Source organism: Mya arenaria, chromosome 7 (genome assembly GCF_026914265.1).
Source record: "Mya arenaria isolate MELC-2E11 chromosome 7, ASM2691426v1".
Taxonomy (NCBI): Eukaryota; Metazoa; Mollusca; class Bivalvia; order Myida; family Myidae; genus Mya; species Mya arenaria.
This window is the reverse complement of record NC_069128.1, coordinates 58,450,050-58,472,468: the sequence shown is the minus strand read 5'-3', so window position 1 is coordinate 58,472,468 and position 22,419 is coordinate 58,450,050. Positions and strand designations below refer to the sequence as shown.

Below are 22,419 nucleotides of genomic sequence, written 5' to 3'. Positions count from 1 at the left end.
GCCCATTGGCTTTGAATAGGCTATGGCTGCTGCTGGTTTATTGGCAATTTACTCTTCCCATGGCTTCAGTTTCAACTGGTCGTTTTGACCTCAGCTAATTTACTAACCTTTCAATATCTTTTCGTCGCTTAAAATTTTTGCTTACTTTTGAGGCAGTAATTCTGTGTTCTCATATACGATGCCAAAGACGACGTTGACTTTGAAGTCTTGTTTTCTCATCAAATTTGCTTATTTCATTTAGCGATAAATATACTCTTCTAATTTGACCATTTCAGCTGAAGTCAAAACGCGATTGTAAATTCCAGCAATCACATTTGATATGGGAAGGTTTGGAAAACCAACACCGTCAAAAACGTTCATAATAAATTCATCAGTTAACTAAGCTTGGATGTACCTATGGCTGTTATAATGTGCATCTGAAGAACTGCCACTACAAGAAGGTATGGTTCAGCCTCTGTCATCATCTTCAGACTTATACTGTCTGATCATTTGACAGGTGGTCCTCCAACAACATTGTAAAGGGACGACTGTATGCTGGGTGGTCTAGGCAGTGAAAATCCCGTATCTGTCGAACTTGTGAGTAACCACAACATCATGGGCAGCATTCCAAAGATTTTCTTTCATCTGGGCATATGCAATATTTGTGACTTTGATGTTTTGGCAACGTTCTCGGGTACAGCCTTTAATCTAAGTATTTTGTAATCGGTCACTTGGTATAAAAGACCTGTAACATATCCGCAGCATTCATTCAATGCATATGAGGTTCAATTTATGATGGGATCAGAATAGGTTTTGTTGCCAAAATCTACCTACAAAAGCAACAGAAAGGAATTCGTAAATATTAAAGAAATGGATTTTATATGTTCTTAATATATTTATAATCGAGCTATCAAATTATCACTGTTGTTTCATAAATAATGTTTGAAAATCATACCAAACCGGAAAAAGTACATTGTACCTGAACAGTGTATGGCCTTTCATTATTTCTTTGAAACTTGTGACATTTTGCTGACACTCTGCAACCAGACTTTGTTTGGTGAACTGTAAGGGATGTCTTAATTAGATGTAGTATGGTACCATACTTCTTTAGAAGTATGTGGGAAAGTGAGAAAAGCTCAGGAATCTTCACAACAGGTCAGTTTGACTCCTAGTGACCAACTGTATATAAATATTTGTTTCAGACACATGCATCTAGCTTGATATTGTGCTTTACAATAGGCTTAGACCTTACTATAGACAATAAACCTACATAGCTGTAAATATCATTAGCTAAATGTGCTGGCCTAATAATTAAGAGTTGTGGAGAGAAACTAAAAATACGTAAGATACGGTGTATTTGCTGATAGTATCAGGTCAACAGAGTAACAGAGAAAGCCAATTGAGGTTAATGTACATGTACTTTTATCATATGAACAAAACGTTTGGTATTACCTTTCAAATCATGAATATATCCCTGACCGTAGAACGTGTAGCCTTTGTGTATGGATTTGCGGAATAAGACTAACATCTCTATCGCTATAGCTTGCCATGTTGGCTTATCAGCTGTGTTTACATCCGTCTTAGCCTTGTTCTGAGTAAGCTCATGAATTATTAATGAGAGTTAATAAAGATGGGTGTATACTGATAATGACATAATTATCGAGGGTTTCAAATGACCCGGTAGACCTATTGGTGTAGGTCTATCTGGCTACCTTTTTACAATCCTTCTATACCCCAAATGGTCCTCAAGTCCTCACCTATTTTCACCTGAATAACCAGCTTCTTGCAAAAAAGGAAACTCCTGATTATGCAATACTTTTGCTTGGTATTCTAGACACTTATTATTTAATATTTGTGTTTTATATGACCAACAGAAATACTTCATAGTTATGGATGATTTATACATGCATAAAAGGATTACGTCGCGCTGATTATAAGTTGTGCTGATTATGTGTAGTGCTCCTTTCCTCCATTTCAATAAGCTGCAATGATCCGAGGACAGAACTCGGGATCTCATCTTCTTTCTGGAATGGTTGAATGAAAAAATATTTTCAATAAATTTACTTTCAAATCTATAAGAAACATACATTTATTTTCTTAACAGTCGTAATATGTTGTCCAGAGAGCAGTTCCTGTAAAATATAATAAGTCAACTCTTTTGTCAGTTTACCTTTAAACACATTGAAGTCTAGTCGAAATAAATCAGTGTTATGTAATTACGCGAGAAAAGCAGAAGAAACTGTATTGAATAAAAAACTGGTGATTACATGAAGGCAGGTCAAAGACAAGTAGCTGTATGAATGCTCTTGTATAAAAGGGGTGCATTTTAACCATAAACGCAATATATGTTTGTATAAAAAGTATGCTTAAAAGTAAAAACTATGGTCAAAACTTACCGTTTTTATATTGTATCTAGCACGCCGTTCCCAGAATTCCAGAGACCGTGTTGCTCTATTATTAACTTTGACATACATTGTCATAACGGCTGGAGAGTTCAAGATTGGAGTCGGTTTATACAGTGGTTTTCAAAAAATATGATTCAGTAAAACATCCGGTCACATCACTCATTTTCAAGATTGTGTGATAAAAGATGGCATATTTAAATATATTTTACAAACAAATAAAAACACCTTAATACATTTTAAAGGCTTATCTATTAATGCGATTTTGTGAACAAGTGAGATTAAGATTGAGAACACCTATTGAGAACCATATTAAATCAATTATACGTTAGCATTCTTTTGAACACCATTTAGTTAAACTAGAACACCTGTGAGATCAAATGTCTAAAATAGAACACGTCCGGACGTGGAAAATGAACGATAAGTTTGCAGTGTCGATATCTAAAAGAGAAGCCGAAATTGCTGACGATGATATAAGTTATAAATAAACACCGACTTCATTTAGTTTTAAGCTCGCCTGTTGATCACCTTTTATAAATAAATAGTGTAAATGGTTACACATACGCATAAAATACCTAAACACTTCTGAACTATGACACGTTTCCATAGACAGATGTCTACGTTCCGTTCGTGCCAATTAAGCATATTATTCATTTCCATCTAAGGAATGCTATCAATTTGATTATTGAAAATGAGTGGCGCCATGATGAGAGGCCTCTACAACGTTTACAAGACGCAGTCACGCAGCGACCAGGGGCCTCCTGGTAACAACTTCGACCAGCCGCACAACAAAATCGTACAGTCGTTCATCAAAAAGGGGACAACACGCGACAATACACGTAAGACGCGCAAGAACTCGTGACCACCTTGCCAGATTTTGACGCGCAACACACTGAAACCGCCGCACAACTAACAGCCACTATATAGCCGGGGACCACAAATGTCAACCATTGGTATGGAGCGCCGCAGTCTTGTCATGTCGTTCAGCTACCAGTGGCAGTAGATAATAAGCATCGCTTGCTGCACATATACCAGGAACAAACATACATCATCGGTCTGCAGTGGCTCTGCATCATCCTGTCGCACAATTACCTGTGGCCTCCGACAACCAACATCGGCCTGCAGCGTCTCAGCCCTTTGCATTTTCATCGAAAACTAGCATCGGCTTGCACCGCCTCAGCCTCGTGCATTGGCCGTCGAAAAAAAACACAAGGGCAAGTCCCGCCACAAACAAGTCCTGTCGCACATTTACTTCTGCAAGACTAGCAGCGACCAGGGCCTGTCAGAGTGCAACCTCAGCCTGCTCAGAAACAACAGGGCGCAGCTCAAAGGGATCGCCGAGACGCAGCCGCCGCTCTCATGTCGGAGATAAGCGATTCAAATGAAGCGTAATCTTAAAGGAGGCCAAAAATGCGCATTGTCGTCATTTTGAAATATATCATGAAATTAACTTCTCATTCAATACATGATGAAATAATATATGTTTCAATTGGTGCGCTGATGTTTCGTTCTTACTGGTTGGTGCCCTACCAAAGCGTCAGAACGACATGGCAAATTTCTTCCATTTTATCTACGTACGAGACTAGTTAGTGATCACTGCAATTGAGTGGATTTTACTTGGCTGGGCCACAAAGCTGGGGCAAAAGGCGCTACACATAAGCACAGAAGTGTGGCGAGTTTTGGGTCATGTCACGTGTTTTCGTATGTAAGCTTTTATCTGCATGCCGCCACGACGACAGACGATAGACAGTGATGTGTCAGAGTGCACAACGTTTTCTCTTAAAAGGATGTTATTGCGTTTGTGTATATTGAATAAAGTTAATACATTATTTGTATCATATTGCCACTTTAAATATAAGAGGTGATGGGTGATCGACATCTAGAAAAAGGATAGGGATAGTTAACACATCTTTAAAAGAAAGTAGTTTGGTTACAGTCTAGCTTTTAAATTTAAATGAATTATAGCAGGGCGCATTCGCTCAAAGCAAATGTTGACTGATAATCTTCACGCTATGAAGAGACGCCAATACTCTAAGCCTTCCTGTTATACTGATGGTATTAATTGCCAAAAATAATTTATTGCACAGATTCGTTCCCTGTGGTGAATAATTTACAGTTTAGTTTGAAGTACGTCCAAATCTATTACGCCCTAATATTTCCAATATAACCAAAGGCTTACAAATCATTCTTGATTTATTACAAATTTAATTTGTTTGTTTTTATGTTTTATGGATTCCGATGAACAATAATGTCATATTGTGATGTTTGCCTAGACCATATTAGTTTATCATCATTTGAAAGGGGTGGAGTTTGTGAATGAAAAATATGTGACTTTTATACTGACTCAAAAATTACAAAACACTGTGTTGACCCTAAATAATTGAACAATCGTCTTTTTCTCTTCCGATTTAAAAGCAAACAAACATTACGGTTTTGGATAGGTATATTCAGTTATTTATTTACATATAAGTAATCAGAAGTCATGACTTTTAAATAATACCAGCATCATATGTGGACACTAGGCATCAAAATTTAACATTATAAATAGTCAATGGCATAGTAAATCCATAATCTTCTTTTGTACTTAACCTTAATAGCAGTTTTCTATTGAAAACATCCTCTTTTCAACGTACGTATGTAAATCTTTTATACAATTGGTAATATTGATACAATACCATTATCTAGAATATATGGTGGAATATTACTGCCGTAAGATATCCAGATACTGTTCGCAAATTGTTGTTGTTAACCACTTAATGTTCGCGATAATTATCTAGCTGTCTGGTTAATATTTACGAAAAAAAATCAGTAAGATAATTTTCACTAGATTGCATGTTTGGCACTGATATCATTATCATAGTTCTGCTGTGTAATTTATTTACCTTTCTGTTTATTTTTTCTATGAATGCTTGATAAATATTACCTTCAGGAATATGTTTTTTATTCCGACATTGCGTCTTTGCATGCATTTTTCACTATTAATTGCTAGTTCAAATACTCTTTGCATGTACTTGACTGTATATGGACTTGCATTTATAATAATATACAATACAGATTCAGGTCCTGGAGTCATTGTCATTTAAGGATATTCAGATCTAGCTGACATTTAGTTTAATACAATTGAATTGGAGAACATCGTATGGTGCAAATTTAATAAGTTTAAATTTATGGTGTTCATGAGTATGTAAGGTGAGTTGATGTGTATAATGTAGAAGCAAACGCGGCAATCTTATCAGCAATCGTATCGTACGCGTGAAAATTCGTATCGTTCCTTCTTAAACGCAATGAGAATTGTTAAGCATTATTTGAATTTATAAAATTAAAATCTTATTATAATAATTGAGTTTTGAGTTATATATGTCGGTCGGTCCGTTGCTTTTTTCCTTGTCCGGAGCATAACTCGATGACATTTTGATAAAGGTCACTGATTTGTCCCGGTTTGCTCTCAAAAACCAACGTCAGCGCGCACACCGCTTTAAAACAATGTTCATATCATCATTTGTGGCATGAATTCTTGTGATCAGTACATTTTTCGGATTCAAAAATAGGTAAATGAGTTTTAAGCTTTAAGCAGATGATGAATGAAAACTAAAATTGTGTCAAAGAGACATGGATGCCCCAAATTCTTTTAACATAAATCAAATAACATAATTGCCACTTTGAAAGTAAGTTGTGCCATAGTCAGTACTATGGAAAGTGAACGAACATTTGACAAACAAAATGTACTCAATGCTTATATTAACGAAATATGCTGACGTTAAAAACGATCACCAATTTTGACGTTACACTCATAACCTATTTTGCTATGGAAACACATAAGCTTACATCCTTTGAATATATGAAAACGTGGTTCTTTATTTATAAGACAGATATTTAGGTAGAAGTTTAAATAAATCATAAAACGAGTACACTAGAGCTCATACTTGCTGTGTTTACCCCAACCACAACCACAGCACAAACCCCCCTTGTTTGCTCAGGTGATTTTGTAAATCCACGTGGGCATAGCAAAGCCTGTTCAGCGCGTTGTTATAAATTTAATCCCAATTAAATTGCTTCGTACCAAACATATAATTATGTTCTTGTTTTGTTAAAAAGTGTATTGAATTAATAACAAGTTTTGTTTGTATTGCGTCCGTCATAAACATCTCCGGGAGATTGTCTGTGATGCAAAATAAAACATTGACAGCTTGAGATTGTAAACAAGTACAAGTTTCAATTTCAAAACGCAGACAGTGCAGTATTTAACCACGTTAATTCGTTAGTATGTGTTTATTACAGAGCCTCCAGGGCCCACTTTGTATTTTTGAAGGCTCCTCAAAACAGATATAGCCCATTGATAATCCATAATTAATCCATTTAATATCCATTTATTATCCAAATAAAATAAAAATAGTCGTATATTAAAGTCAATGAGTCCTCAAGTGCTAGTGTGTTTGCAATTAAAATTTGCAACTCACATAGCATTTTGTCCAAATAAGGTAATGTTGCCTTGCTGCCGTAGAAACCCTAGCATTCTGCAGTATAACTTGATAGGTCGGGGCTGTAGCACTTTGTCGGCTGATTAAGAAACACTCCACACACAACTGCGATCCACTTTGTCACGATGTTTAGGGATATATTTTTCTGTGCTATGGTGTTCTGCGGCGTTCAGATATCTGGTATGTTTAAGGATTTAATTACGTTTGATTTCATTTTTAATGTTATAACAACCAGAAAGAACATTTAGAATATTTAACGGCTTTTGACTTCATGGTATCTTAAAATCAAAATCAGCATTATCTGGTTACGATGAAATCAGAGATGATTTATATCTACTTTAATGAGCGAGTATTTCTTGTTGAAAATAAGCTTAAACAAATAGAATAATACACTATTGGTGACATTATTTTACCTTCAAAACACAACAATATGTTTTTATATTATTAACTGCTATGAATATCAATCATTTGTGTTTTGCTAAAGTTTTAGTTTTTCTGATGCTATTTTACGCGGAGCAAAAAGGTCTAAAACGATCTTCATAGATTCAATATAAATAATTGAACAATCGTCTTTTTCTCTTCCGATTTAAAAGCAAACAAACATTACGGTTTTGGATAGGTATATTCAGTTATTTATTTACATATAAGTAATCAGAAGTCATGACTTTTAAATAATACCAGCATCATATGTGGACACTAGGCATCAAAATTTAACATTATAAATAGTCAATGGCATAGTAAATCCATAATCTTCTTTTGTACTTAACCTTAATAGCAGTTTTCTATTGAAAACATCCTCTTTTCAACGTACGTATGTAAATCTTTTATACAATTGGTAATATTGATACAATACCATTATCTAGAATATATGGTGGAATATTACTGCCGTAAGATATCCAGATACTGTTCGCAAATTGTTGTTGTTAACCACTTAATGTTCGCGATAATTATCTAGCTGTCTGGTTAATATTTACGAAAAAAAATCAGTAAGATAATTTTCACTAGATTGCATGTTTGGCACTGATATCATTATCATAGTTCTGCTGTGTAATTTATTTACCTTTCTGTTTATTTTTTCTATGAATGCTTGATAAATATTACCTTCAGGAATATGTTTTTTATTCCGACATTGCGTCTTTGCATGCATTTTTCACTATTAATTGCTAGTTCAAATACTCTTTGCATGTACTTGACTGTATATGGACTTGCATTTATAATAATATACAATACAGATTCAGGTCCTGGAGTCATTGTCATTTAAGGATATTCAGATCTAGCTGACATTTAGTTTAATACAATTGAATTGGAGAACATCGTATGGTGCAAATTTAATAAGTTTAAATTTATGGTGTTCATGAGTATGTAAGGTGAGTTGATGTGTATAATGTAGAAGCAAACGCGGCAATCTTATCAGCAATCGTATCGTACGCGTGAAAATTCGTATCGTTCCTTCTTAAACGCAATGAGAATTGTTAAGCATTATTTGAATTTATAAAATTAAAATCTTATTATAATAATTGAGTTTTGAGTTATATATGTCGGTCGGTCCGTTGCTTTTTTCCTTGTCCGGAGCATAACTCGATGACATTTTGATAAAGGTCACTGATTTGTCCCGGTTTGCTCTCAAAAACCAACGTCAGCGCGCACACCGCTTTAAAACAATGTTCATATCATCATTTGTGGCATGAATTCTTGTGATCAGTACATTTTTCGGATTCAAAAATAGGTAAATGAGTTTTAAGCTTTAAGCAGATGATGAATGAAAACTAAAATTGTGTCAAAGAGACATGGATGCCCCAAATTCTTTTAACATAAATCAAATAACATAATTGCCACTTTGAAAGTAAGTTGTGCCATAGTCAGTACTATGGAAAGTGAACGAACATTTGACAAACAAAATGTACTCAATGCTTATATTAACGAAATATGCTGACGTTAAAAACGATCACCAATTTTGACGTTATACTCATAACCTATTTTGCTATGGAAACACATAAGCTTACATCCTTTGAATATATGAAAACGTGGTTCTTTATTTATAAGACAGATATTTAGGTAGAAGTTTAAATAAATCATAAAACGAGTACACTAGAGCTCATACTTGCTGTGTTTACCCCAACCACAACCACAGCACAAACCCCCCTTGTTTGCTCAGGTGATTTTGTAAATCCACGTGGGCATAGCAAAGCCTGTTCAGCGCGTTGTTATAAATTTAATCCCAATTAAATTGCTTCGTACCAAACATATAATTATGTTCTTGTTTTGTTAAAAAGTGTATTGAATTAATAACAAGTTTTGTTTGTATTGCGTCCGTCATAAACATCTCCGGGAGATTGTCTGTGATGCAAAATAAAACATTGACAGCTTGAGATTGTAAACAAGTACAAGTTTCAATTTCAAAACGCAGACAGTGCAGTATTTAACCACGTTAATTCGTTAGTATGTGTTTATTACAGAGCCTCCAGGGCCCACTTTGTATTTTTGAAGGCTCCTCAAAACAGATATAGCCCATTGATAATCCATAATTAATCCATTTAATATCCATTTATTATCCAAATAAAATAAAAATAGTCGTATATTAAAGTCAATGAGTCCTCAAGTGCTAGTGTGTTTGCAATTAAAATTTGCAACTCACATAGCATTTTGTCCAAATAAGGTAATGTTGCCTTGCTGCCGTAGAAACCCTAGCATTCTGCAGTATAACTTGATAGGTCGGGGCTGTAGCACTTTGTCGGCTGATTAAGAAACACTCCACACACAACTGCGATCCACTTTGTCACGATGTTTAGGGATATATTTTTCTGTGCTATGGTGTTCTGCGGCGTTCAGATATCTGGTATGTTTAAGGATTTAATTACGTTTGATTTCATTTTTAATGTTATAACAACCAGAAAGAACATTTAGAATATTTAACGGCTTTTGACTTCATGGTATCTTAAAATCAAAATCAGCATTATCTGGTTACGATGAAATCAGAGATGATTTATATCTACTTTAATGAGCGAGTATTTCTTGTTGAAAATAAGCTTAAACAAATAGAATAATACACTATTGGTGACATTATTTTACCTTCAAAACACAACAATATGTTTTTATATTATTAACTGCTATGAATATCAATCATTTGTGTTTTGCTAAAGTTTTAGTTTTTCTGATGCTATTTTACGCGGAGCAAAAAGGTCTAAAACGATCTTCATAGATTCAATGTAGACCTTTGATACCAAGGATTCTAAAACAAATCAAGTTTATGTTTAAACCTTTGGCTATTGAGCTTGTACTTTTTATATAAATATTACATCAAATTGATTTATTTTGTTACACCCCGAAATCCTCCGATACCATATAGAATGCGTTTCTTTTTTTAAGATACTCAATTTGAAAACACACATTATGAACACGCATTTGTTGTCATGACTGACCATATTGCATACACGTCGAAGACAGCATTGTACTGGCGCAGAACAAGATTCGAGCGGATGCCGTACGAATTCGTAACGAACTTTTCGGAGTTTCGAATCCTACAAATCGTTTAAGTATCATACAATGTCCGTGCGAGTCCATCGCGAGCCCCGTACGATATTTAAAATTGTTCGTGTATCTGACATCTCTCGGCCGTCTCCCGTTTCCTCCACAAAAGAACAGGAATAATTTCGAATTACTTCTTAACAGACAGAATTGCGTGGTAGTAAATAAATAGACCGGATAAATGCTATGACAATATTAAAAAACCCCCAGAGCAAACTACTGAAAAGCGACGAAAACAAAGAATATCGTTATTAACGTTCGGGAACGTCGGTATTATGGAACAAAATAGTATTTTTATTTGTTTTTTTAGAATAAAATAAACCGCACTAATAGCAATAATAATTTTAAGAATTTAACTGCATTTGTATTAAATTTAAATATAATTTGAAATTTAAAACAAAACGTTCGGGACCTTGCGTTCACGCGAATTTATGTTTTAAAATGATAAAACAAATTTAAAATAAGAGATTTCTATCGTGCGGGGGACTAATGAAATGATTTAATACTAATAGTTTATAATAATAATAATAATAATAATAATAATAATAATAATAATAATAATAATAATAATAATTATAACAATAATCTGGAAGCGACCACGGCCATTTCGAAATAAATACAACATAAGATAGTCACAGAGTAAAAGCGGAATCTTAATGTAATGTTTCTTGGATATATCGACCAAAAAATACTCATTTATGACTGCATTTGAGTTTATACTCCCTTTTCAATATCATTTTGAGGTCGGCAAGAAAAAAAAAACACCAACAATTTGTTGTGATTTGTTGGTGTCAAACTTGGACATTGTTATTGTCTGCGGGCAAATATATCTTTAATAGGTTTTAATAATCCATTAATTTAGAAAACAAACATTCTGAAAAAGAATGTTTATTATCATGATTGAACATTTAAACTTGAGTGCGATGTGAGAAGATTTCTAACTGACCGTAGGCTAGCATACACGTTAGAGACAAAATTGCACCGGTCCAGTACGGCCCCAACATAATTCGGGCGGAAGCCGAATAATTTTGGGACGGACTGTTCTGAGTTTCTGGCTCTTCAAATCGTATAAGTATTCTACAATCTGATATACCTGTGTGATTCAATACCAAATTTGTCCACCACGAGCCCCGTGCGTTGTTAAAAATAGTACGTGTATCCGACGGCTCCCGCCATTCTCTCGTCCTAGTACCATGTAACGTCCGCATGAAATCCTGCGGCACCATTGTATCTTACTTATGGGCTCATCGCGATAAGATTCGCGAAAAAATGATAGGGCACAATGCGTGTCCAGCTTCACACGGTTGACCGGATAAGCACTTTTAGAATATAAAAAACAACAACAACAACTCAAAGGCGACGACAACACAAACTATCATTATTAACGTGGGAACTTCAGGAAAGTCAGATTTGTCGCACCTAGAGTTTTTTGGTTGATATAGAATAAACATAAACCATCGAAATAACAACATTATATACATGAACATTTGTTAAACAATTGTAGAATAAAAAAGGAATTTTAGAATTGAAATGGAAACAGAATCGAAATGTTCTGGAGCGTGCGTACACTTATATGGACGTTTTAAATTGAAAAACAACCAAAACAATTATCTAAAATATCAATCTTACGTAAATACAATGTGTTATTTGCTTGCGGAAATCAGAGCGTTCATTGATGAAATTCAATCAGATCGAAATAATGTAAGACATAAACGTAATATATATTGTATTTGAAAAATATTTCACTACTGAAATACACCTGTACATAATATAATTTTACAACATAATTTTAGGAAATCTCAGCAGTAGAAAATAACCGCGCCGATTTGAAAATTTAGGAAACAAAGGATAGTCGAAGAGTGAAAGTGAAATATCATTTTATTGTTTCTCAGTTATTTTAACCAAACTAAAATCAGTTGTGCCTGCATTATTTGGGCCGTTACTCCGTTTTCATGACACGCGGCGCTTTGTCAAAAGATCCTCCCAGGCGGCTTGTTCTTACACACACTGTACCCCATCCCACATTATGTCATTCCTTGTACATGCTGTGTGCTTCCGCATCGCGTACATCACGATTTAAATAATGTTGGGACTGGTGATGTGGGCATCCGATCCGTGGTGGAAACAATATAAGAAAGACCGGCGGCTATTTCTACACACAACAAAATTGCATTGAATCTAAAGATTAAAAACGACTTATAACATTTAGATAAACTCATATATGTCCTGTGTCACCTCATTCAGTTAGTGTATGGCTATTAGAACACTAACGTCTTAGCTGTGCATGTTTATTCACTGTTAATTTTTTAAACAAAATGTATATGAAAAAATATGTGCGGTAGCTTTCAACTCTTGTATACCTGCCTCGAAATTGTCCAAATAGCTACACGCGATAAAAGAAAATCAGATGTACACATTGTATTTAGATATACTAGTTTTGTTTTAAAGAAATATTTTGCCAAGGATTTTCGACAACATATTTAATACATAAATAATTGTGTATATATAACAATGTTCGTCCTTCAGTTTTATAATTATACCACACATTACTTAAAATTGCGGCTTAAATCAAAACAATCCAGGAGGCAAACCAGGTTTTTATACTGCTATGAAAGTGAATATATGTTAAGATTATTAAAGTCTGGAGATCTAGCCCTTTTTGATAAATTCAATAGCACGTTTAGATATATTGATGATATTCTAAGTTTAGATAATCCTGTGTTTACAGATAACATTCATTCGATATACCCTTCACAATTGCAACTTAATAAATCTAATACATCCGTTTTAAAAACATCCTATTTAGATTTGCAACTAGAAGTAAAGGATGATATATTGAGCATCAATCTTTATGATAAACGTGATGATTTTAATTTTAAAATAATTAATTACCCTTCTTTAGGTGGTGATGTTCCTATTTCACCATCGTATGGTGTTTTTATTGCACAGTTAATACGATTTGCTAGAATATGTACAGATGTAAAAAAAAAATCAGCTCTTGCAGTAAACTTATGACGCAAAAACTTCTAAAACAGGGTTTCCGATATTTTAAATTAAGAAAAACTTTCTCTAAATTTGTTAATGGTCATTATAATCTAATATCAAAGTACAATAGTAGTCTTAAATCGCTCATTGCTGATAGTATTGCTTATCCCGATTTTTATGGTGATGTTTTAAAGAAAATTCGTAAAATTAAAATGTTTCCAGCAGGCAGTTGGGCAGATAGACTTAATGAATTACTTGGATTTTATTTAAACCGTGAATATAAAGGCAATATTTTGAAGAGCACTTGCCTTCTTGCATTTGAAGATGAATACCTGAAACAAGATATTGGGTTGAATATAGCATCCTTTCATAACTAAACTTTCAGTGCTTTAATTTTTATGAAGAATTTGCTAATTCATGTTATCTTTAAAACCGTTTTTGGTGACACGTGTTGACTGACTCAGAGTGTTTTGGCTGTGACTTAAATTTCTTCAAATATTTTACGTTTTCAAATCATTTGGAAGGAGAAAATAGCATATACTAGTCGCTTTTATTTTTAATAATGTTTTTCTTCATTTGTTCCCAGTTTAAGTACAATGATGCTTTTTATTATGAAACTCTATGATCACACAGTTTTAAACCTTTTAAGGCAGACTGTGTGTGAAGCTTTTGGTTTCTAACGATGACTGCATCGTATCTTTGAAAAGTATTTGCATTAGATGCTCTGAATTTTTTCCTCCGTCTGCAGATAGAGTTGGGATCTCTAATCATTGAAGTACTTGGGGTTTACCTTTTCGTTTTTGTTATTATTTGTTTTATTGATAAGTTTCCTCAAGTTAATGCATACTTTGATAAGATTTATCTTTTGCGTTTTATCTTTATTAAGAATTGTTGGGATAAGAGTCAGGTTTGTGCACATAAACTGGTTTAAACCCCCAGTAAATTTACATTTTACTGACCGTTCCAAGGCGGTACCTAACAATTCTTGATAAACATACCAATTATTTATATATATAGTTGTGTGCTGTTCTATGTTTCTTGTTTGTGAATTTGTGTTCTATGTCTTTGGCGTTGCCCATTGCCACTAAACCGGGTTTATGTTTAAACTTTTTGCTACTGAGCATGTTTCTGTAGCTTTTTGCATATATATTTATATGACATATCCTGCAGAGAGAGCAGCATTTTTATTTGACTCACCTGCTGCTACAATTTCTAACTCGAAACTAAATGTTCAAAAAAACTTGTGCGTCTATGTATATAGCTGTTTACCATTAAACAGTGTTTTTCGGTCTTTCGCACTTGTAAATGATATTGGTCCACAAAATATTTTCAAAGATTGTGATCGAAATATATGTAGTTTGTTGCGAAAGCCTTGTCTGGTGCATGTATGATGTTTTAGGTATCAGCCTTAGTTTTGTGCCTTTAGAAAGGGTTCGAACTGGCCTATGGTTTCAATTTGAATATTATTATAGCAATACATCAGTGAAATATTAATTGCATTTTTCCGGTTCAGAGATTTTAATTGATTGCAGCAGTACAAGGGATTGGAAAAGTACAAAGTACCTGACAAACAAAATGCTTTCACTATATTGATTTATTGCTATACAAAACACATCTGGTTTTCATGAATAATAATAATAATAATAATAATAATAATAATAATAATAATAATAATAATAATAATTATTATAGAACTTTACTTTAAAAATAAGAGACTTATTTTAGCATGAGGTACATATTTACCTGGCTGTATTTACCCCCATATATTTATCTTGTGTTTGCTCAGGTGCTTTGGCAAAACAGCCGGCGCAGGACACAGCCTGTACAGCGCCTCGTTATAAATGAATCGTCGTAACAATTCAAGATGCATCGTACCAACAAATATTTTGTTCTGCTTTTTTTTTGTCAAAAAGGCATTGAATTAATAACAAGCTGTGTGTGTATTGCAGTCGTCATTAAAATCCCTGGAGACTGTCTGCAAATCTAATTGGTCCTTGAATACGGATAACAAAGTGTTCTTTCACTTTCTTTGCAATGTCAGGATGAGAATGTAAATATTTAAAACAATCATGTTCAAAACGCAGAGAGTGCAGTGTTTAACCTTGCACTTTCGTTGGTATTTGTTTATTCCAGGGCCTATTTGGTATTTATTGATGGCGCATGCAAAACTGTTGTAGCCCATTGAAAACAAATTGAATAAAATTACTCAAATATTAAAGTCCATGTGCTCTCAGGTGTCAGTTTATTTGCAATTGAAAAACACAACCCATATTAAATCTGTCTAAATAAGGTGATGTTGTCCTGCTGCCGTAGAAACCATAGCATTCTGCAGTATAAATTGTCAGGTCGGGGCGGTAGAGCCTTGCCGACAGAAAAAACGCTGCGATCTACTTTGGCATGATGTTTCGGGATATTACTTTCTTTTTATGGTGTCCTACGGCGTTCATAGATCTGGTGTGTGAAAAAATATATATCGTTATTGTTATCTTACTGTAAATAATAATTATCCAAAAAAAACAACATACAAAAGGATGTTGAAAGACCCTTGACTTAATGATATCTTAAAGTCATTTATGATTAGTAGATTCAGGCTTACATTAATGACCAAAATGCTTTTCAGAAATCAGATTAATCATGAAGTAAACACAAACGAATAAAAAGTATAATATATAAAATTGACATATTATTACCAGCACACGGCACAAGTTGCATTTTGTACATTTGTTGTTCATTTTATAAATTTCAATCGCGTGTGTTCTACTACGCTTTTTACATAAAGCGATATGGTCTTTTTGATTTTTATGGATCCAACGTAGACCTTTGGTACCATAGACCGAAAGCGAAATTAGGCTGTCTCTAGTTAGTCAATTGGTTTAAATTGGTTGAACTCCCGAATACTCTTGAAAGTATCAGGTGGGAGTTAAGCGTAAAGCTCATTTACGTCCTTTTAAAGTTACATTATTAATTTAATATAAACATTCGAAAATCGCATGTTTGTTGCATTGACGCTGCATTACTAAAACCCAACATCATATATCAGTTCGGATTAGGCCGGATTCCGGGAAAAGTTTGCAAAAACCTCACGGTGCAGAGATGTCTACAATTCCATCCCTCGCAGTAAACTTCGAACTAACAATACTTGATAAATACCCTTAGAGTGTTTAAACAGTATATATGTACCGAGTTGTTTTTGTGCTTTTTTGTGTTTGTGTTGTATGTATTTGACTTGTTTCTGTAGGTTTTCATATGGATACTGTATTTATTTCGAGAAGATGCATGGCGTGTTTTCTGTTTAATTAACCTCTCTCAAAACAACATCTTTCGTCTGAACAAAATGCGGGCTGACAACCTCCATTTAGAAATTTAAACAACTTAATGTTCAAAAATCTGTTCCATGTTAAGTATCATTACACAAATCCCATTGAGTACGCTCATATTAATACTAATGCAACGTGTGGCTGTTTTTACAACGCAATGAAATAACTTCTGAAACAAATTAAATATAAATAAAATAATATTCCTCCAGACTACACTGCTGTATGTTTTTTTCATTAGGATAAATAATCCCAAATTGATCTGACTTTACACATATAATACTATAATCATTGGGAATCGGGAAATCACATAAAAATCCCTTCAACTGACCTTAAACGTTCGGCGCTATGTCTCGGTACCAAGAGGCACTTTAATCACTGTCAATAATGTGGCGCTTTATGTGCCTTTATCCTCATTCCGCGAAATGGCATCTCGGACCTTCAAAAAAGTGTAAGTTTTAGTCCCCCGCGAGTGTATACAACATTTTATTGCAATATCGCAATATCTGCAGAGACCAAGTAATGCATCACTGGCACACATTATATAACCGGTATCATGGATGGATTGGACGAGTCCACTATGTGAGGTCATGGAAAGAGCAAATGGAAGATATGAATTATAACCAAACCGTTAAATAAAACTAAATGATTTACAAAACATTATAAGCTAAAGACGTGGGACAAATCCCAACATTCTCTAAACGATATACAGGTGACGTCACAAGACAACGGATATATAAAACAACTATTAACACACCTTTATTTTTTTGCATTGATTAAGATACTATAATTAAATGTCTAAGTATAAAGCGTAAAAATCACAATGAAAGTATTTTAAAGTGGAATTAGTTAATTTTACGTACACTTTTATTATTAAAAGTTTCATCAACAAGCTCAGTAGTCGAAAGTTTAAACATACACCCCGTTAAATGTCTTATAGTAAGTTCCAGTGATTGATGACCTAAGTGGAAATCACATCATTTATTGATAAACTTAAGCTTATTTGGTGCGTTTGTTGTCTATGTTTAAACGCTAATTAGTACGTAAATAATTTGATAAAAATCATTAACACCCCAACAAAGGTGTATTTAAAGTGACACTCTTATTCAAAATTAATACATACACATGTATAACAGACATATATTCTGAGTGATAAACCTTTAACTTCTTACTAAATAATGCATTTATGGAATATATGAATTACTGATAACATGATTGTAATCGTGTATTTAATAGCTGCAAACGCCAACATATTAAATGATTGGTGAGATATTTACTGTCATTTCCTATCGGCTCATTAGGATGAATTACTGATTTTTCTGCATCTTTCTTTCAAATTAAATTTAATAAGAACCATTGTTTTTGACATTTATTTGACCTTTTCGGTAAATTAAAACAATTATATTAATTGTCGTAAATCTAATTTGGGCATAATAGTGCATCTTAAAGCAAAGTAAAATAAGTTTCATGTACATTCATTCACGAACTGGTTTATGTTTACAATTAAAAGAAGGTACCTTTAAAACCAATGTTTAAAGTATCCTTACAACAGATACACCGATTTTAAACAACGCACACAATCACGTTTGATGTGCATCACTAATTTGACTGCTGGTTGGGTGTTTAAGATAAACTTTTTTAACTTATAAAAGAGTAAATTTAGTAAAGTGGTAAGATGCCGAAGATGCGTAGGTACGATAACCACCAGAGGGATGTGCTAATGGCCCTTCAAAAAAGGGAACTATTATTTGTTAACACCAAAGAAAAAGAACTAGGTGATACTTATCTCGGTAGAGCTATCTATATAAACATGATAACACAAATTAGTATTTACTAACAAGATGTAAGTGAACCTATAACAAACTCCGGTTCACGGATGACATCGCCCATGTGCTGTAGAGTCGCCATGCAAATAGTCCAATAGTCCAATAGTGGAGTCATTTATTTTATGATTCATATTAAATGTGATTCTTCAAAATAGCATTTTGCTTAATCAGGTACTAGAATTCGCCCGCTGTGATGAACTTATCATTTAATTCAAATATAGGTTGTAAGTCACTTTTCAAAAAGGCAGTAAATATACGATCCATATTATGGTTTTTGGCATTTGGATGTTGTAGTTTACTTAGGCAGAGGTAATTATCAAACACATTACAGATTGCAAGTAGTGCAGATGGCAGTATTGAGATTCCTGTCGGAAATGCAATAGCAGAAGACACCAATGCTGGGACAGCCCTCTTTACAGCCACAGCAACTATTGACAGCGGCGTGGCTAACGCTGCTGCCTCCTATAATCTTGTTGATGATGCAGGTGGTAAAGGAACAATAGATGCAGCCACTGGCGTAGTGTCCTTGGCAACCGGCCAAACACTGGATTTTGAAACGGCTCCAACTCTTATTTTTAAAATTAAGTACGTATGCATTTGATGATTTAATTTACCTTTCAAATTTAATCTTAAGAGTGCATTATACTGCTGTTCATATGATAATTATTTGGACAAATGTTAGTTATATTTAGCAGTTCTAAAATATTAACACAACTGGATTGCTTGGTACCATAAAACTATAAGAAAAACCTCAGATGCTAACGACTATTTTAAAGTCACTATATTGCATACTTAGTCATGGTTTTTTATTAACCGGGAAATTATTCGAATAGAATATTAAACTAAATGGTACTTTAACTTCTTTATTTTAAATTAACGCTAACTTGTTTATTCATTTCAGGGCTACTGATAGTGGTGACAGCGCTGTTGGAACAGCCACTATAACACTCACTATTACCGACGTCAACGAAGCACCAGCCTACGCAGAAGCACAATTCACAGCGTGTGTTGAGGACAAGTCTGGCGCTGGTAAATAGATATCTGAGTTAAATCAGTTTTCATAATGTGTTAATTGTCTTGGGTTGTTTTTTAAAAAAGCTAAATATTAAATGCTAAACGTTCTATTTATATAATCACGCTTTACTTACCATATGACAATGACGTCATATAAACAGCATCAGGACCATTTATATCGGACAGTTGTCGGGCGGATATGAGTATTTTCATGTTTTTGTTTTCCTTTTTTATGATCGAATAGTAACTGGAATACACTAATTAGAACAGCAATTTGTAAATTAAAGCCTAAAATGATTCAAGTATTAAAAGCATTATTTTAAGCATTATTATTTCAATCAGATACATTAAAACAAAATAAATACATATATCATTGTAAGAATTTAGATAGCTAGAAGCACGTATTTGCAACTCTATCATTTGCTGATGCCTTACGGCATAATGTACCATTTTGTCACATTTTCAATAATGATTAACAATTGAGTTCTTTTTGGTTTCAATATAAGATACATAATTTACAGCTTTCCTCTTCAACGAAGCGTTAGCTGATTTTGTTATCAATTGGTTAACACTGGAGCATTAAATCCAAGAGTCAAGACATCAATGATAATTTTATCGAATGATAAAACTATTGAAAGATTTATAAACTTAAACAATATATATAATATTCTTTGAATTCATTCATTGTTTACATTTAAAAAATATTGATCATGCACCATTTCAGACACGCTGGTAGGCACATACACAGCCACAGATCCGGACGCAAGCAATACCGTCACATACTCCATTGCCTGTATGTTATGATGAATTTTAAAAATATTTTTAAGCTGTTACTTGAAACAATATTGTATATTTTACTTCATGAAGTTGATTCTACAATCAAATTGATAAACATTGTAGCCTTCGGGCTGAAAAGAATTTTGAAAAAGCTTAAAAAAATAAAATTACAATGTTACATCCATAATACATCTGCAAGCAAGTGATATTGTAACGAATGTGCGGCCGCATTTTAATGTAAAGATATAAACGCATCATAACATGTGTTTATTTTCAGCTGGAGACACCAATTCTGAGTTCGCGTACGGGACTGATGGTCAACTGAAAGTGGCGCCAAGCAAGACGCTTGACAAAAGTGCAACGCCAACCTACACGTTGGTGCTTCATGCCGCTGACGCCGCATCCCTTACCGGAACAGCAACGGTGACGTTGAGCGTCGAGTCAACATGCAGCGGCGCGGAAGCCATCGGTGCCATGTTTGCGTCTGTGCTTCTGTCTGCAATTGTTTCTTATCTGATCTAAAATTGATGAGTTTTAAAACTACCTTTCAGAGAATGTTTTCAACAAGGCTGTGATTTGAGATTTAGAGACAAATATCGTGTGAAGAACTAGCAATTATTTAAAATTATGAAAAAATACAACAAAAAAACACACACAAATATTTCTAGAACAATTCTATGCTTATTTGTTCTAGTTTCAAGGCGTTGCTTCCTTAATATCCCTGCTAAAGATCAATGCATTTTTAACTTTCTAAAATATTCATATTTTCTAGCTGCAGTTGGAAATATTTTAATTTTGTATATTATTTGAGAGCCCCTTTACAAATACCATGGGTTGTGACTAGCTATATTTTCCATCTTCTGATAGTTCGCTGAACTGACGATCCGATTCTAAAATTAGCGGGGTTGCGAAACGCTACATGTACGTGCACGTGTTTGCCTCTAGTCAAATTCTATACATTCAAGTCATGGGCACAATTGATAAATTATAAACGTGTAGCCGATAGGAATCTTACTCCCATTGGTTTAAGAAAGTTAACGCAACTCAATATACACACGGTAACACTGGTAAAAAATTAAATATAATAACAAGGAACGCGCACCGATGCCTTTGAGCCTACACGTACAAACAACTTTTGACACCAACTGTAACCTTAAGTGCAACTACACGCAGTGTTTCGCAAACGAGTTGCAATTTCTGTTTTATCTGAAGTGATGTGCTGTATACTTTCAATTTTATGCTTTTATTATTATACTTTGATATATATATATGTGATCTTTGTACAATGACAGTTTTGTTTCTTACACATATGATAGTTGTATTTTGTTAAAAAAGTCAACTGTTTAATCTATTATAAAATCATACGATTCAGAGCTGTAAACATAAACCTAGGTTCTTAAATAGCCGCCATCCAACAAATGTGATATAAAAAAGACAAACAATTAGAATTCCATCGTTCGGCTTTGAACAACCGATTATGAGTTAAATTACCCATATTTCTTCTATTAAAGTGTGTAGTGTGTATACCAATGCCGGATGCCAGTCAGATTTACGGAGATTGTCTCGATTTGAAAACATTCAAATTACTTTTTCAAAATACATTATGAGTTTTCATGAAATAGCCTAGGTAAACCCAACATGAATTACTGGCACAGTAACGACACTTGGATTACTTAGAGCAGAACTTTAACATTTTGGTCACTCTCGAGACAATTTCTTTACTGACAAGCTACCGATTGTGTGATTAAAATAAATGATATAAAACGCCATTTAACTTTGTTTTTAAAATTCTCATCATTACGTTCATCCATAGAAAAAACGGGTATATTCCGACAAGAATACAGTGCTAATAATGGACAATTTTAACATCAAACTATTCTGGGACAACTGAAGATAGAAGTGCATTCACTGTATGCTTTAAAATGGCAACGAGTAGTGAAATTGTTACTCGAGCACTCGAACAATCTTCTGATCGAGTACTCGGGTACTCGGAAAACTTGAATTGGTTTTCAAGAAAGACAAGTTCATGTATGCATATATATATATATATATATATATATATATATATATATATATATATATATATATATTTTACAAAATTTTATAAACATACATTAAA

At 33.9% G+C, this 22,419-nt stretch overlaps 1 protein-coding gene across 1 annotated transcript; it reads left to right on the top strand.

Annotated features, from left to right (window-relative positions):
* The first annotated feature begins 3,072 nt into the window (after window positions 1-3,072).
* Window positions 3,073-20,922, top strand: LOC128241293 (cadherin-7-like). The gene is made up of 6 exons (XM_052958229.1): window positions 3,073-3,220; window positions 3,444-3,742; window positions 18,841-19,094; window positions 19,411-19,538; window positions 20,248-20,316; window positions 20,578-20,922. Exons 1-6 carry the CDS (start codon window positions 3,073-3,075, stop codon window positions 20,820-20,822), a joined length of 1,143 nt encoding a protein of 380 aa, XP_052814189.1. The 3' UTR covers window positions 20,823-20,922.
* The last annotated feature ends 1,497 nt before the right edge of the window (window positions 20,923-22,419 follow it).